A 16,452-nucleotide genomic window follows, 5' to 3' on the forward strand; every position below is an offset into this window, starting at 1 on the left:
CACATTTATCTTTCATAATATCTGTAGTGATAATGTCCTGCAGAACACTGCATGTATTTTACCTGCCTTGTTAATGTCACAAGCTGGGGTGTCTTCTGTTATTTGGCACACACAGTGCAATATTGGGTGTTTTGTCCAAAGCAACACTCTAAACTCCTCCAAATCAGTTCTAAAGACTAGTCTTTTTACTGACATGTACCTTAATCTGTCAGGGATTGTATTTCTTATTGCAGTTGGACAGAAAGGATTTTTAGAAGTATTAATAGCAAACATAAATTTAGGCAATTCTGTACAGAATATTTTTCCTGACTTTGGGAGACCTCAAGATTAATTTGTAGCCCTTGTGTTCACCTTGTTCCTGGCAAGGCCAAGAACGAGATCTGGGGCTGAAGGGTAGGGGGTGCCTGTGATCCTATCTATTTTGTGGGATCTCAGCACCTTATTTCTGGTTATGGGCTCGCTGCACTTGGATGATGCAGTTTCTCTCAAAAATGCTCCCACTTTATGAGGGGCACCATACTCTCATCTGTAATGCATGCTACAGTATATCACATAACACTATGTTTTTTGGTGTGGGATGATGGGCCTTGTTGCCATGGTGAGGGCATCATGAAGCATTCACCATGAGCCCCACCATGCACCTCAATCTTGATACAGTAGAGACTGCTGCTAATAAGCATTAGGGTTTCACAGACCCCAGCCACAACCCTTAAATACTTATAGTAAGACAAACATATCTAACTTAACTGCAAAACTTCATATTACCACAGATACACATACACATACTGTATTGGTTATTAGTTAAACTGGTGTGAAAATATTGGCATCAGCCTCAAAATACCTCTGAATTCTGCAACATCTTAAGAGATTTTGGATAATTCAATTCCGACTTTGTGTCAATAGTTAGGAGACACCCCTTTCCAACATGACTGTGCACCAGTGCACAAAGCAAAGTCCATTACGACATGGAGAGAGTTTGTTATAGAAGGGCTTGACTAGCTTTTAATGAATCCTTACCTAAACCCATTTGGGTTTCATTAATGCAAATAGTGAGAACAGCCCTTTTGCCCAACATCAATGTTCACAATGAACTTGTGAAAGAATAGTTAGAAATTCTGATAAACTCACTTCTAACCATTGTGGACACAACCGTGTTCCCAGAAGATTTAGGCTCTTATAGCTGTGAAGGAAGGACCAACATCATCTTGCCCACCATGGGTTTAAAATAAATGCATTTTCATTTAAGTTCATACACAAGTTAAGGAAGGTGAGCAAATACTTTTGGATATACACTGTGTATACATAAACACTGCATTTACTATACTTTATAATTTTTTGAGGTTGTCCTTAAAATCGGACTTCAAATATGTTGTATATCTTTACAAATGCGTCTGACAAGAGTTCACCAGAATTCTGGCCCATTTCCTTGAGAGAACTGCTATGACTCAGTTGTTTTATTGGAATCTCTTCCTTACAACTTTCATGATTGCCCACTGACATTCTATCTGAATAATTCAGGGCTTTATTACAGCCTCTGAACAATGATGTTCTTTTGCTTAAGCAATTTGTAATACGTTGATACTCTTATAGTCAATGCACATCAGTGGTGATTGCTTATGCATACTAGGGAGGCTAAACTTTTTCTGTAAGTTCTGCAAAATAATTTGTCAAATATTCACTGTTAAAATTGATCAATTCTGTCATTGAAAGACATGAAATATGTGCTAAAAAAGTGCTTAGTTTCATGAGTATGTTGTGCATAAGTCATCTGATAAGCCAGGTCTCTGACGTGATTGTAGAAACTAAAATGTTTTAGTCACTGAATATTTCATGACTGGGGTGGTTAGGATTTAAACTTTATCAGAGTTTTAAAAATGGTATATTAGTGGCTGCTCTAACTTTTGTAAAACTCCTATACTTCAAAAAATTATTTTAGAAATCTCTGTCCCACTTTGTCCTCAACAATTGTTAAAAAGCCTTGGGAATGTATTTATAAGGTAAACTACTATTAAAAACCTGCAGGACTTTTTCTATATTTATTTGTATTTATTTTGTGTTGATTTGTGCATTTGAGCTAGACTGTCATGTTCGACATGTACATATTTCTTCTTTAAAGCAGAACTAAACACCTTTTTTAATTTATAAATATCTTATAATATATCTTATGTTTAACTGGTGAGTCATGATGGGTGTTATACTGGCTGTGTGTGTGAGTAACGTAGAGTTGTCAGTTTCACTTCCAGTGTATCTTCATACTCAGTTTAAAAACGGTAATAAGCCATGTGAATAAGAAAACTGACTGTGTTGAAAAGTCAGTAACATATGACTCATTCAACTCTTTTTGAATCAGCAGCTTTTTTTCTAAATGGAAGATTACTCAAAACAATTTCCAGTGCATACATTAAATGTGATTTTGATTGTGTATTTTCTTAGTCTCAGTCTTTATGTTTGTCTTTTTTTCTATGTGTATCTACAGGTACTCCCGTTTCCCAGCCAGGTGGTGTATAACCGCGTGGGGAAGTGCGGCAGCCGAACAGTGGTGATTTTACTGAGGCTGTTGGCAGAGAAACATAATTTTAACCTAGTCTCTTCTGACATCCACAATAAGACACGCCTCACAAAACATGAACAGGTGAGATATGTAAATATTCAATGAAAGGGATTTTTTTAAAAACACATAGTAAACTGTTATTGAAATCTGTAATAAAATAATTGAAGCTATGTTTCAACACTACAATTCCATCTTTCTTTTTTTTTATTAGATTTGATTGAATAAGCTTTTGCTGCAGTAATCATAACCAAATATTTAAAAATTCTTAAGCATTTTGATGAATAATGTACGTGGCGACTGTGGCGTCAGGTGCAGGAGTTTGCCATGCAATCGGAGGGTTGTCCATTCGAGCTCCGGCTTTCAGTGTCATTGTTTCCTTGAGCAACAAACTTCCCCTGCACCAGCCCGGTGGCGCGAGTGCCTCATTTCTGTCAGTGAGCCCCAGGGCATCTGTGGCTACAATATAGCTTGCCACCATCACTGTGTGCAGTGTAGTGTAAAGCATTTTGGTCAAGTCTCCTGATTGAAAAAGTGCTTTATAAGTACAGGCCATTTACCATAATATGCAAACATGTGTTGCTACACATTCATAGAATGCAGCTTTTTGTGTTTTAGGACATTTTGGTCTGAGAAGTGTTTTTGTCTAAATGATATGTTTAGTATTACTGACTGAGGACTTAATGGCCATAATTTATGTAGTACTTTATTTGCTTGCACCGTATTGAGCCCCATTAACATCTCAATCTGCTTTTGACACCCTTCTAATCACAATCATAAACGTACTCCTTTGCCCAGGGGATTATCCATATTTAACAGGCAAACGATGGAATCAAATCTACAAACTACAAGTCTTAAGACTTTGGCTCAACCAATTTGGCCACAGTCACTTTTTTTGACACAGTGAGGGTAATTATGTTCATTTTTGGTTTTGGGAAGATTTTAATTCTGATAGAGTAATTAATTAAACACACTTTGGTATTGTCAGTAACAATATAGGACAATGAAACCAACTTCACACCAGCATATGTTAGTTTGTCTTTTTGGATCTTTTAAGCATTTGAATTATTTCCCAAATTTCTACAACTACTTGAATATACAGATTTGTATGATATGTTACTATGATTGCGATAATACATATACATGTAGGTCACCAGTAGAATTGGGAAGTTTTGAAGCCCTAATTAATAAAGAGAAGCTATCTGGAAGTTTACTATTGCATGTGTTGTAAATAAAAGTTTGTTGCCTCCTGCAAGTTGCTGTGAATAGGGAGGCTATTTGTATGCTTTGTTTAGGACTTGGGTATATTTAATAACACCTCACTATTAAGGTCATGTCCTACATTTTTATTGGTTAGGTTTGTAAGAATTTTCTTGCTCCAAAAAAATATCCATGCAAGAACAATCATTGGTCTTAAACATGGATACAGAGTGCCAAAACAACAGCTTACACTTATTTGACCAGACAGTTTTATAAGAACTCAAATGTGCTTTAGGGGAGAGATTTCACTTGGACAAATAGTATTGTGATTTTCTTTCCAATAATTTGTCTGCTCCAAACTGCAACCATTGGTATAATAAGCGATTTGGTCTTGGCAGAGGAGATTCAAAAAGTTTTTGTTTTTTTATGGGCAAAAACCCCTAACATCTACTCTGCTGCTTCACCTACAAATTAATTTCTCCAACAAATATGGAACCATTTAAGGGAAAGTAAATACTTTTGGTTTTGCATAAAAAGACACAAAAGAGGCAGTGTTACAATGAAGAAACAATTGAGTAAACTAAGTTTGATTACATGATTACACTGCTCCTCAACATTAAAGATTTTTCCATCCGTCCATTATTAAGTAGGTGAGTATTTTGAACTTAGAGCATGAAGGTATCTCTCTTTTTTCATATTAATGCATCCAGTTTTTCTTTAAGTTCCTACATGGCACAACACACCAACTGCATTTGTATTTCTAGAACAACCAAGATTATTACATTTTTACTTTAATTTAAAATATTGTCGGTTCACTTCATGCCCACTCTTAAACGTTTAATATGTGGAAAATTACATTTTAAGCAACCAATTTTTACATTTACATCTGTATCTGCTTGCATACCCTTCAAATTAATGTTGTATTTTCTAAACAATATGGAGAAGTTTATGGCCATACCGCCAAATGAATTTAATGATTTCAATTTAAAAGGAGTTTGTTTTAATTGTTGTGAAGTAAGAAGAATAATGTAAAATTTAAATTCCATCAGAAGGTATATTTTTGGAATACTGGAGCATGCATTTTATGTGATTCTTATTAACACTGTGCTGTTTGTTAATTTGAGTCATACTACCAGTTACTGTGGCAGCTGACTCAGAGGTTTTACTTAAGAAAACTGAATTAGCCAAATAGAATCAGTGAGTTTTAACAGTATCCATGCTGTGAGCGATATGGGGTAATTTTCCAGTTACATAATCCCTTCTAGAGAACTACTTATGAGACACCAACTTAGTCATGTATCAGTGTTTTGTATTTTTGTAATATTTTTTTGCAGAAATATGATCAGTTTTCTCTGAACACTTCCTCATGTCATAATGAGTCTGTTTAATGCTTGTTTACAATCCCGCAAAAGACGCCTCAGTCACTGTGTGTTTATTTGCCTGAGTGCTTTGGTGAATATTGACTTATGCTGATGCAGACACACATCGTCTAACTTTAGAACTCCTGTCCTCATTGGCTGAGGTTCTGGCTCATCTGTGCGCTTTTTTTTTTGATGGTCTTCCTGCTGGCGCTCTGAGCAGAATGGTAGCAAGTTTAAACAAGGTTGATATCTTTTGAGTAAAGGCAGATAATTAATGTATTCTTTGTTGGATTTTTTTGTATCACCCTTTGATTTCAAGCTGTGTGGTTAAGAGATTCATGACTCCCTCTGGGTTCCCAGGATGCAGGGTTAGTTAAAGCCAAAGTAATGACATTTACTGGAAGAAAAAAAAAGCTTAATTTAAAGCAACTAGAAACAAAAAGACAGCTGTTGTGCATTAATCTGTGAGCTGGTTTTCTCCCCGTTATTCAGAATAATCAGCAAATATATGCTCTGCAGGCATAGTGAGACATAGATCCTCAAAGCAGTAACTGGATGTTGTTGACTCAAATCCCATGTCAGTGCACAAGTAAGGACATTAACTTTCCCATCATCTAGTTATTAAAGTATGATGAGTGCTTTCCTTCAGTATGAAGCATTACCAAATTATCCATACACCTTAAACTTTTTAATAGTATAGCCTCAAATATTCTAGGATTGTATCTAGCAAACCTAACTTAAGTTAAAGGTGTTAAAAACTTTAAAAAGAGTATCCAATTATTACTGTATAAACAAACGCATTGTTTCAAGGAGGAGTAGGGCTAATATTATGTATCATGCATTAATGCACCATCTGTACAGTAAAGCATTGTGATGCAGTCTACATGCTGTGGGAAAAAATTTAAGAAGTTAAATCAACAAAAACCTTGATGAAAAATGCAAAAGTACTTGAGGATGCAGAATTGTGATGAGGTTAACTATCCAGATGGAAAGCTAAATAAACCTGCGTAATTTTTCAAAGAGGAATAAACACAAATGTGAGTCTCTATAGCTGAAAACTGTATGAATACCTTAAACAAATTGCAATAAAAGGACAAAACAAACCCTAACGGTACTGTAAAGATTTTTGAACAAATAGAAATTAATTAATTTTGCATGTATTCTCTAGTTTCTATGTCAGATAAAAACAGTATGCAATGTTTGATCTAGTTTTTGTAAAAACACAATAAATATATAAAAATGTTTAATGAATTTGCAAGTGAATGTATTTAGATTTATCTTGTTTTAATCTTAAAAATTATGACACTAACAGTTATTTTGAAGTTGAGCTCAGGGAACTTAAGACAACAGTCAAGACCTTGTAATCGTAGCTCCTTTTCTGTTGCTCTGATGAGCCCCGTAAAGATACCACTCGCACTCAATTAGAAGGGGGAAGTGCAGGTATGCTTGGAATTCTTCACTTTCTCTCTTATGCTGTTCCTGGGAAATTAGAAGGGGGGGTTCTTGTCAGACAGACAAACTAGAGGGTGGGCCAGCAAAAACACACACTTTCACATTAACTACTAGATGTGCCAAAGCACTCTGTGTCAAACCTAAGATGAACAGGGCTTAGAAAAAAAAGCAGCAATTTTTTTCTATTCCTCAAAAGCAATAAAATAAACTGAATTGCTGAACAGAAGATGGACAAATGCTACAAAATATATTCTATAGCTCTAGTAAAAGTGTTACTTTATGGTTTATGGCAGAATAGATCCATAAAGCGTGGAAACAGAGTGAGTGGAAATGTACTGGCTTTATAGAATAGAGGGAGAGTGTGAAGCCTGAATCTGACTGGAGCCTCTCATTAACTGCCTTGGGTGCATAAGCAAGTATACATATTGCTGTTGCTATCCAAATAGTGTTGCCATGACATAACAGGTGCCTGTATAAGAGCAGGAAATGTAAACAGAATTTGTGCCAATCCTTCCTCTTTACTTCAGTGTTTTATATTAAGGATCTAAATGTAGAAAAGGCAAAAAGTAATATCATCCTTTTGTTGGAATGAAGCTTGATGAAGATAGGAAGTATTGTGATGCGTGTTGTACAAAAAGAAAAAAACTTTAACATTCTTTCAACTTGGCAACTTTATCGTATATTTCTTGGATTTTATATGAAAGACGTACCCAAAGTAGTGCATAAATACAAAGAAAGAAGATGAAACATAGACATCAAATGTTTTTAAAAGTGAAAATCAAAACAAAATACAAAGTGCATTTGTATTTACCCCCTTTATTTGATATGGACAGAATAAAACCATAGAAAAAAAATATTAGACCAGTCAGAATACCTTTGGAACCAGAAATCAGTCATAATTTTTTCCATGATTATAAGAATCCTTAAAAATCCTCTTATTTTTCGTATCAATGCAGTAGTACTGCCAGGCCCTCAGGGCTGCATTGATAGCAATAGGAGCAACCAAGAGGCCCAGAGTTACTCTGAAGGAGCTCCAGATACCCATCGCTCAGGAGGGGGAATATGTTGACTGGGCAACTATAGACTTACAGTCCATTAACCACACCTTTATAAAATAGACACGTCAAAACTTTTTGTTGAGTGTTCTCATCTAAAGTGTGTCACAAACCATATTGAAAACCCAGGAAAAACTCAAAGTCTGTGTGGAGGTAAAACTAACCCACCATCCTCTCCATGAAACAGAGCAAAGGCAGCATGATGCTTCTTTCTATAGGGGCAGGGAAATAGATGTAAAGAGAAATGGACCAATAGATGGGGAACTTCTGGTACCCTTTGTTGGCTGCAAAAGATTTCTGACTTCTATGCTCTACTCAGGATTGGTTGATCACATTTAATTCCAACAAAATACTCTTGACATTTGAGGCCTTCTATATGAAGAAGGAAAATGCGACTCCTCCAGTAATGCTAGATGTGTGTTAGGAGGAATGATTTGACAAGTGTGTCCTTTCTACACATTTAGTCAGCTGCTGCCTGTCTCATTGTAAGTACCAACACTTGTTCTTACCCACAGTTCCTAGATCGGTTCCACAGGACTGCTTTGCTGAAGGTGTTCTAACATATCAATACACCCTGCTGCTCTCCTTACTCTCCTCTTGAGGCAAAGATGCTATGAAAGATTTGTCAACTTAACAAGAAATCACCTGCAGGCATATTCATTTATAAACCATTTCCGCTGCGGTGTTAGGATGCATAATTTATAAAGGCAGGTGTTTAAGACAAGACGTGACTGGAGACGTCATTAGATTCAGGCTAAGAATTTTCCAAGAAGTTGATTTACACATTTATTTAATGAGGCATTTTATGCATGTTTTGATATGGAAATCATTTATTAAGGCAATGGTTATTTGTCTTGTTGAAGATAAAAATGAACAAGCTTTATTGCCTTTGAGTTTGAAGTCGGTCTGCATTCTACAACTTTTATGAAGATAAACCACAGAGACATGCATGAAACAGCAGCCAAAACATATTCATGCAAGGTTAGATTTTTTTTAATGAAACTGCTAACTGTTGGAACATTTGGCCTCATTTTTATACCATTTAATAGATTTGAGAGAAAAAAAAATTAAAAGATTGTAGCAATTTGACTCTTGTTGATGACCTGGCTGTTGTATTAATTTTAGAGGACAGTTAGTATCATAAGTACACAGTAAAATACACCAATTCGCCTTTAACAACCACATCAAGACGTGTTAATAGGCCTTTTTTGCTTAAATAGGAGCATAATAAAAAATGTCACAACATTGTAAGTTATTTTGTGTGACGTAAAAAAATTCAAAATATATTTTCTAATATTTTTATTATTTTGCTTATATTATTGTCATTTTGTCCCGTGAAAAACAAAAGACATAAAACATATGAGAAAAACATTACAAAATAATTTAAATATTACACTGAAATTGTGTCGAATTAAAGTAGTTATGTTGACATTTTTTATTATTTTATTTGATATGACATTCTCAACACTTTTAGATGTTTTTTAACCTTTTTAACCAGTTTAATTTCCATGTCAAGGTCCTAGCCGGCTTGAAAGAACTAAACACAAAACATTTGCCCTGATCTCCAACATCTAGCCCTACCATTTTGCCCTGAAAGTCTTATTTTCTCAAATGGATTTTTTCAACATGTCCAGACATATCTTGGATTTCTTTCTAAATGGCTTCTAACATATCTGTGCTTTATCTAAGATTATTTCAATGCTTTCCTAATATTGAAAATCATTAACTTGTCTTGGCCCTTTAGTACCAATGTCCACTGAGCTCAACGTTTTAGGGCTCAGTAACTTTCCTTAATTAATCAAAAATTAAAAAAAGAAAAATTTGTAATTTTCAACAGGCTGATCACTAATGGTGTGGCCCAGGATGAATATGTGTGTATTTTCAATACATCTCTACCTTTTGGTTATTTATTGTTTTCCTGTTTCTCCTCTGACCTTTAACAGCATTGCGTAGTAGGTCAAGCTTGAATCAGAGCTATTGTGAATTCTTTTAAAAAATATAAAAATAAAATACTTTTGATAATTTCAGCCAACTCTTTAGTAGTTTTGCTTTATTGAATGCACAATAAGAAGCACTGTTGACTTGCAGCAAAAAGAAGCCCTGCATCCCGTCCACCATCACCCTCCTACCACACTGCAGTGGGGTATAAACAATGGGTACAATGGATAGCAACAATGTTGCTTTCAGTAGTTTTTTGGGTTTTTTTCCACATTATATATACAAGTAAATCTGTGATGAAGTCTCTTCCTTTTAGAAAAAGTCCGGCTTTCATTTCACTGAATGACCCTTGAAAATACTGCTCAGTTTTATTGGCCCAGCATCGGTTCACTGCAACCCATTATATGTTGGCATAAGCCAGGTGCAGTTGGTTCAGAACACTACAGCCAGAAATCTGAGTGGTGCCCATTAACAGAAACATATTACACCAGTTCTGGCAACATTACAATGGCTTCCTGTCTGGTGCAGTTAACCATGGAAGCCTGCTACTCAAATGCTAAGGGCACCAAGTTCTCTTTCCAACCTGTTGCTTTTTTATATTCTGGGTTGCAGGTTTGTCCAGATTTCTGTCCGAGCTGGTTTTCAACAAAGTCCTCTTCTAAATATCATCTTAGCCTTTGTTTAAATTTTACCTAGGAGATTTGCTGGCTTTCTTTATGTTGGCGTTTTCCTCAGATTCTCATGGCTTGAGTATAAAGTAGGACAAGCAATTTTGGTACAATTTACTGTCTGGAAAAACTAGGTTTTGCCCATATGTTACTGATTGAGAAAAGAGAAAGAGCTCCAATGTGGAGCTGTTCAGATGAGGAGTGACCTTGTACTTGATGCAATTTTGATAGACCTCGGTCAGAGATCACTCAATATGGTGTATTTTGGCTGTTTCCTGCCTGTTTCCCTATGCAGACCTGGAAAACCCCAATATTTCCAGTCTTTGAATTACCGTACTGAAGACATGAAATGTGAAACATATTCCAAAAGAATGAAGACATTGGTATACAAAAAGTGATTGTTTCAAAGTAAAGACAGACTGTCTTTTAGCAATTTCTACATTTTTGAATCTATTATATGATCCTACCAGTTCATTTTTACACAGACCTAGCCCAAGCATAATAATTTACCTTTTGCATCCTAATGACTGATAAAAATTCATAAACTTTCTTGTAAGATCAATCTTCTTTACTTTAGAGCACCCAAAGATTTTGCTGATTGTTTATCTGTTTATTTGTGAGAGAAACTTGCATGCAGATATGGTCACATCATGTTTTTCAACTTAGTTTGTTGGAGTACATCCATTTGTTTTTTTTCTTCCTATCCTTCCTTCTATATTTACCTCTTTAGTCAAATAATTTTAATCAAAAAGTAGTTTAGACTACATGCAGTACCACTGTACTGTCAAATTATGTAACTATTTAGATGATAAAAGAAAAATATGTGTTTACTAAATCCTAACAGGAATGTAAACAGATTTGCTACGGTTTTGGAGGAAATCTTCATCAGGAAACTATGCTTTAGTAAATTCAATTCAATTCAGTTTATTTATATAGCGCCACATGTCACAACACATGTCATCTCAAGGCAAATTTTCAACCAGATTATACAGTCAAATTGATTCAAAGTTTTCTATCTTAGGAAAACCAGTTGATTGCATTGACTCATTGACTCAATTACAATCCCTCACACTAAGCATGCTTGTAGCGACAGTGGAGAGGAAAAACTCCCTTTTAACAGGAANATTCCAAAAGAATGAAGACATTGGTATACAAAAAGTGATTGTTTCAAAGTAAAGACAGACTGTCTTTTAGCAATTTCTACATTTTTGAATCTGTAACAGTTATACGATCCTACCAGTAAATTTTTACACAGACCTAGCCCAAGCATAATAATTTACCTTTTGCATCCTAATGACTGATAAAAATTCATAAACTTTCTTGTAAGATCAATCTTCTTTACTTTAGAGCACCCAAAGATTTTGCTGATTGTTTATCTGTTTATTTGTGAGAGAAACTTGCATGCAAATATGGTCACATCATGTATTTCAACTTAGTTTGTTGGAGTACATCCATTTGTTTTTTTTCTTCCTATCCTTCCTTCTATATTTACCTCTTTAGTCAAATCATTTTAATCAAAAAGTAGTTTAGACTACATGCAGTACCACTGTACTGTCAATTATGTAACTATTTAGATGATACAAGAAAAATATGTTTACTAAATCCTAACAGGAATGTAAACAGATTTGCTACGGTTTTGGAGGAAATCGTCATCAGGAAACTATGCTTTAGTATATCCATCCACATTAGCTTTTCTCTCGGCTTTAAGGGTCAACATTTTTAACATCTGGCTCTAATTGAGAAGGTTTAACCCTCTGCAACTCAAAAGCAAAAAAAAATTGTCAAGACTTGCTTACCTGCCATAACTATTGCAGGCTAGTCAATCTCCTTAATGTGTAAAATAAAAACAAAACAAACTTGGTGCCTTTTGAGCATTTATTTTTGGAAACCTGTTAGTAAAAAGTCACACTTAATTATCATTTGCAATATTTTCAAGAGTGCAGTGGCTTGAGAGAAAAAAAATATATGATATATATGATTTCTTTAAATCAGTATTCAGTTTTCCACCAGTCATTGTAAAGAAAAATGACTTTATGCCCATTTACTGCTTTAGGAATTTGTGTTGGGCTCTCCACACAAGGCAGGTACAAATAATTTTATGTAATAATACAAGTAATTTAGTGAAGTCCTTATATTTAGGAAAAATGGCACAAAAATCACAACAGACTCCTCTTGACTATGCATTCTTTTTTCTGTCTTTTCACTCGTTGATTATCCTCAATAAAGATAATAAAAATTGAACAAGTGTTTCCTGTATTACTCCTTAATTTAGTCAATTTATTATTTTGGACTTACTGCAAAATGTCATTATGGAGTCATATACATATACAATATGTATCATATTATATCATCTGTAACAGGAAAGATGATAAAGTAAAGAGTTATTAACCTTAGCTTTATCAAACAAATCTGATTAACTGTATGTACCTCTTTATGCAGGTGGATCTAATGAAGAATATCAGCAAGATCCCTCAACCATTTCTCTATACAAGACATGTTCACTTCCTAAACTTTACCAGGTACAGTGGAGCATCACCGGGCTAAAAGGCTATAAAGAATTGTTTATTAATGTGGCTTGGCTTATAGATGCAGACATGGTAAAGTAATTACCTAATTTATTATTTTTTTCAGGTTTAGAATAGAGGAGCCTGTGTACATCAACATAATCCGGGATCCAATAAGCCGCTTCCTTTCCAACTATTTCTTCCGTCGCTTTGGTGATTGGAGAGGAGAGCAGAACCACCTCATTCGAACCCCAGGGATGAAAGATGATGAGCGATACTTGGTGAGTCCCTTTTTTCAGCAGTTAAAGCTTTAAAAAAAATAGTTTTAGCTTAAAGTACAGAATTCATCATGCATATCAAATCATTGGGGGGAAGGTTGATGCACTATTGGACATCTGATTATGCTAAAAAATTGGAAGAGACTTTATGTCTCAGTCGGATAAAAAGTTTAATCCAAAATGTTTTCTTGTTTGGTCAGTCTTGTATGCTTAGGGTTGTCTGAAGATAACAGCTAGCTTTAGCTTTGAAAACAGCCACAGGGGAAGCTTTTTCTCATGAATAATATTGGCAAACATACAAATATTATTTGAAGCATTTCTGTGCTCTGATTACATGTCCTGAGAAGAAAATATCTATATATCACTTCCACTGCTGTAATCTGATGAAGTTTAGAAACCAGTACGGGCTGATAATATGAATGTGCAAATATTTTTGCCCTTTCCAACATGCAATCCAGTTTTCTAACATGTTCTCTTTGATTCATGGTAGGAAGGGAGGCAACTGACATTATTTCCCTACTCTTCAAAAAAACAGATTTAGAAGATTCAGCTTTCCAAGGAGTCTGTGAACTGATATTTAGTTGCATAACTGTTTTCTGAAAACCGTTTCCTGCCATCTTTGTACAACGTTGACCTGGTATTAATTCTAATCCTGTGCCATCAAAGTCCTTTTTGCTATTTAATTCACAACTGCTTGGGTTTCCTCTGGAAATATACAGGCCTACTTGATATTACCACCCAGTTTTTTGGCTTTGACTAAGCCCATTTTAGCTGAACAGCTTCCAATTTCCTGCTTATTCTTTTATATTTAACCCCTTAACAATTAAATTGTTTTTCAATATACACTGTTCTTTAAAATAGTCTGGAAGAGCCCATTTTAATCAAATTTGCAGAAAGCAATACATTGCAACAAATAGGTACAACATTTCTGTCTTTGTGTTTAATGTAAGGGCCATCTGTGAGACATGCTTTTCCACATAATGAATGACGTCACTGATAAAACTCCATACTGCTCCTACTTAGAACTCTTTTTTATTAATGACATAAAAACAGAAAATCAGCAGCAACTTGTTTTATATTTCTCTCCTATACCTATTAGTAATGAATGTACTATCTAGATATATGACTTCTACCAAGACAGTCTAAATAAAAACTGAATCTTGCAGCATTTCCCGCACTCTCTGCCTTTCATCCCATTCTTATTCAACAAGCCCATTAACTTTCTATTGCCATTGGCAAGATCAATTTTACTGATGCTTATCATTCAAAAGTCTAATGCATTCAGAATGTTTGACACAGTGTTGCTACATGTTTATGCAGAGAGTGATTCTCTGTTTATTGGCAGTAATGGTGCTTTGCGATATGGTTCTGTGGTATCATAGTATGAAGCTCCACTAAGACAGGACATGAAATCATTTCTGATTGTAGCGTGGCGTTCAAAAAAACTCTAATTATGCAGCGCTTTGAAAGCATAAGATTTTTGAAGGTGTTCCAGTAGCAGGAAAGATTCATATCTTTCAAATAGGACCTAAAGGTATGTTTTTTTTTTTTTTTTGGGAAGCAACGCTAAAAGACACAGTGAGTCATAGTAGGACAGATGTTCTTAGGCTGAATAAGTATCGTAAATAACTGTAATGCAAAAGTTTATCAATTAACTTTTGCCACTACATCCTGATGTTAACTATATTTTTAATCATAAACACTGCTTTTTTTTCCTATGTGACAACAATTATGATTTTTATTGATAAAAATTATGGTTTTATCTGATTATCATTGTATTTTTATCTTATTATATAGTATGGGATTTAAACAATTTTGAAGTTTTTTTTTTAAATCCAGTAATTAAGCAAGCATGAACCTAATTTCATCTAAAGTCAAGGGTCATTCTGAAAGGCTAACAAGAGAAGCAGCGAACGTCAGCCCGGCTTGAGTCAGACCTGGGGTAATTAAGTGCTCCACTGTTTTCCCTTGAGTGAGACCATGTGAGTTGAGTTATTAAAGTATGCAGACCACAGGGGCCCCTTCCGACAGTTTAAGGGGGAGGAAGAAGCTGTGTTGTTGTGCGAAGTTACCTGTGTTTTCAATTTTCACTGCGAGTTGCGTTTTCCTGCTAAACAAAGATAAAATTCTCCAGCGTCGGTCGGTGTTGCAACTTTCTGGTCCCTTAGCACAAATCTTTTTTTTTACTTTTTTTTTTTCTCTTTCAATGTATCTGCCTCCTAACAAGAGCAACCTCTTGTGATTAGGCAGATACGATTAAGCAGAACAAACTGCTTTTTTAAATTCCGTTTAACTCAGCTTTTTAAGAAAGTGTCACAACACATATCATGTCTACGCACTTTACTAAAGAAGTCAGTTAAATCTACTCATTCAGATAAATTTCAATTGAAGTATTTACCTTCTTGTTAAAAAACATTGCAGTCAAGATCAGTTTTCACTTAAACTGGTTAAAAAGCCAACCTAAAGAAGCCAAGCAGATTGCATTGAATCTGTTTTTTTAGCATTCAGTACTAGACAAGCATATACAGTAGCAACAGTGAACAATTCCTTGAATTTTGTCCTCAACTGTGCAGCAAACAATTCATCTTGCTTGCAAGGTAAAGATTCCTCTTCTATAATGACCATAGTTGCATGAAATAGGATGATACTAGTCTTAAAATTGAGCGTAATCTCCTGGTTTGTAACATAAGACAAACGGGAGTTTGATGCCCTCTGATTTGTATGAGAAAAATTAAGGGGTGATACAGTATATAAAAGAATTATAGATTTTATTTGGCCGTGGATTAATCAGTAAACATGGGTGACAGATGGTTGCTACTCTTTCATTTTACCCATTTTTTTTAATCAATGTTAATATTTTAATGATTGGTAGGAATGCATGCTAATGTGCTACAGCAAGTTTGTGGCAGAATATATTAATATGGTTCTGAATGGTCTGATTGTCATCCATGTTTTGAGAACGGAAAAAAGGTGTTCATCTGCAAATATACCAAGATCTAATATGAGCCACCAATCTCTTTCTAAAACAAGATATTTTGAGTCAGTCGTCTCTTAAAGAACAACTTACCCCAAAATTGACTTTTTTTTGTTTTGGGTAGTAAACTGTACACAAGGATGTCTTATAGGGCTGTCTGAATGTCATTCATTTGACAATTTACTGCACATTTGTTGAGATCATGCTTTGTGAATAATTATTGGCTCAAAATATATTGTGATGTCACAGAGAAACTCTGGCATCAGAAGCTGCTGTAGAATATAAAAACAACTATGTCTGGTACACCCCTCTAATGGGATAATCTTTCTTTCAATTTTCAGGTTAATGATTTATTAGCTTATAGGGTTGTCACGTTGAACTTTTCAACTCGATATCGATACTAAGGAAAATATTCGATACTCGATACCATTTTCGATACCACAAGGATAAAAACAAAGACTCCAAAATTCTACA

At 34.9% G+C, this 16,452-nt stretch overlaps 1 protein-coding gene across 2 annotated transcripts in view; it reads left to right on the forward strand.

Moving 5' to 3' along the window:
* Nucleotides 1-16,452, forward strand: part of ust (uronyl-2-sulfotransferase) — a 59,945-nt gene that overhangs the window by 35,384 nt on the left and 8,109 nt on the right. For both annotated transcript variants that reach the window (XM_015376747.1, XM_015376748.1), the window contains 3 exons: nucleotides 2,477-2,632; nucleotides 12,662-12,741; nucleotides 12,854-13,007. In XM_015376747.1, coding sequence (XP_015232233.1) covers nucleotides 2,477-2,632; nucleotides 12,662-12,741; nucleotides 12,854-13,007 — 390 coding nt within the window. The remainder of the gene's footprint in view (nucleotides 1-2,476; nucleotides 2,633-12,661; nucleotides 12,742-12,853; nucleotides 13,008-16,452) is intronic.

The sequence above is a fragment of the Cyprinodon variegatus genome, unplaced genomic scaffold (assembly GCF_000732505.1).
Source record: "Cyprinodon variegatus isolate N-32 unplaced genomic scaffold, C_variegatus-1.0 Scaffold141, whole genome shotgun sequence".
In the NCBI taxonomy this organism is placed as follows: Eukaryota; Metazoa; Chordata; class Actinopteri; order Cyprinodontiformes; family Cyprinodontidae; genus Cyprinodon; species Cyprinodon variegatus.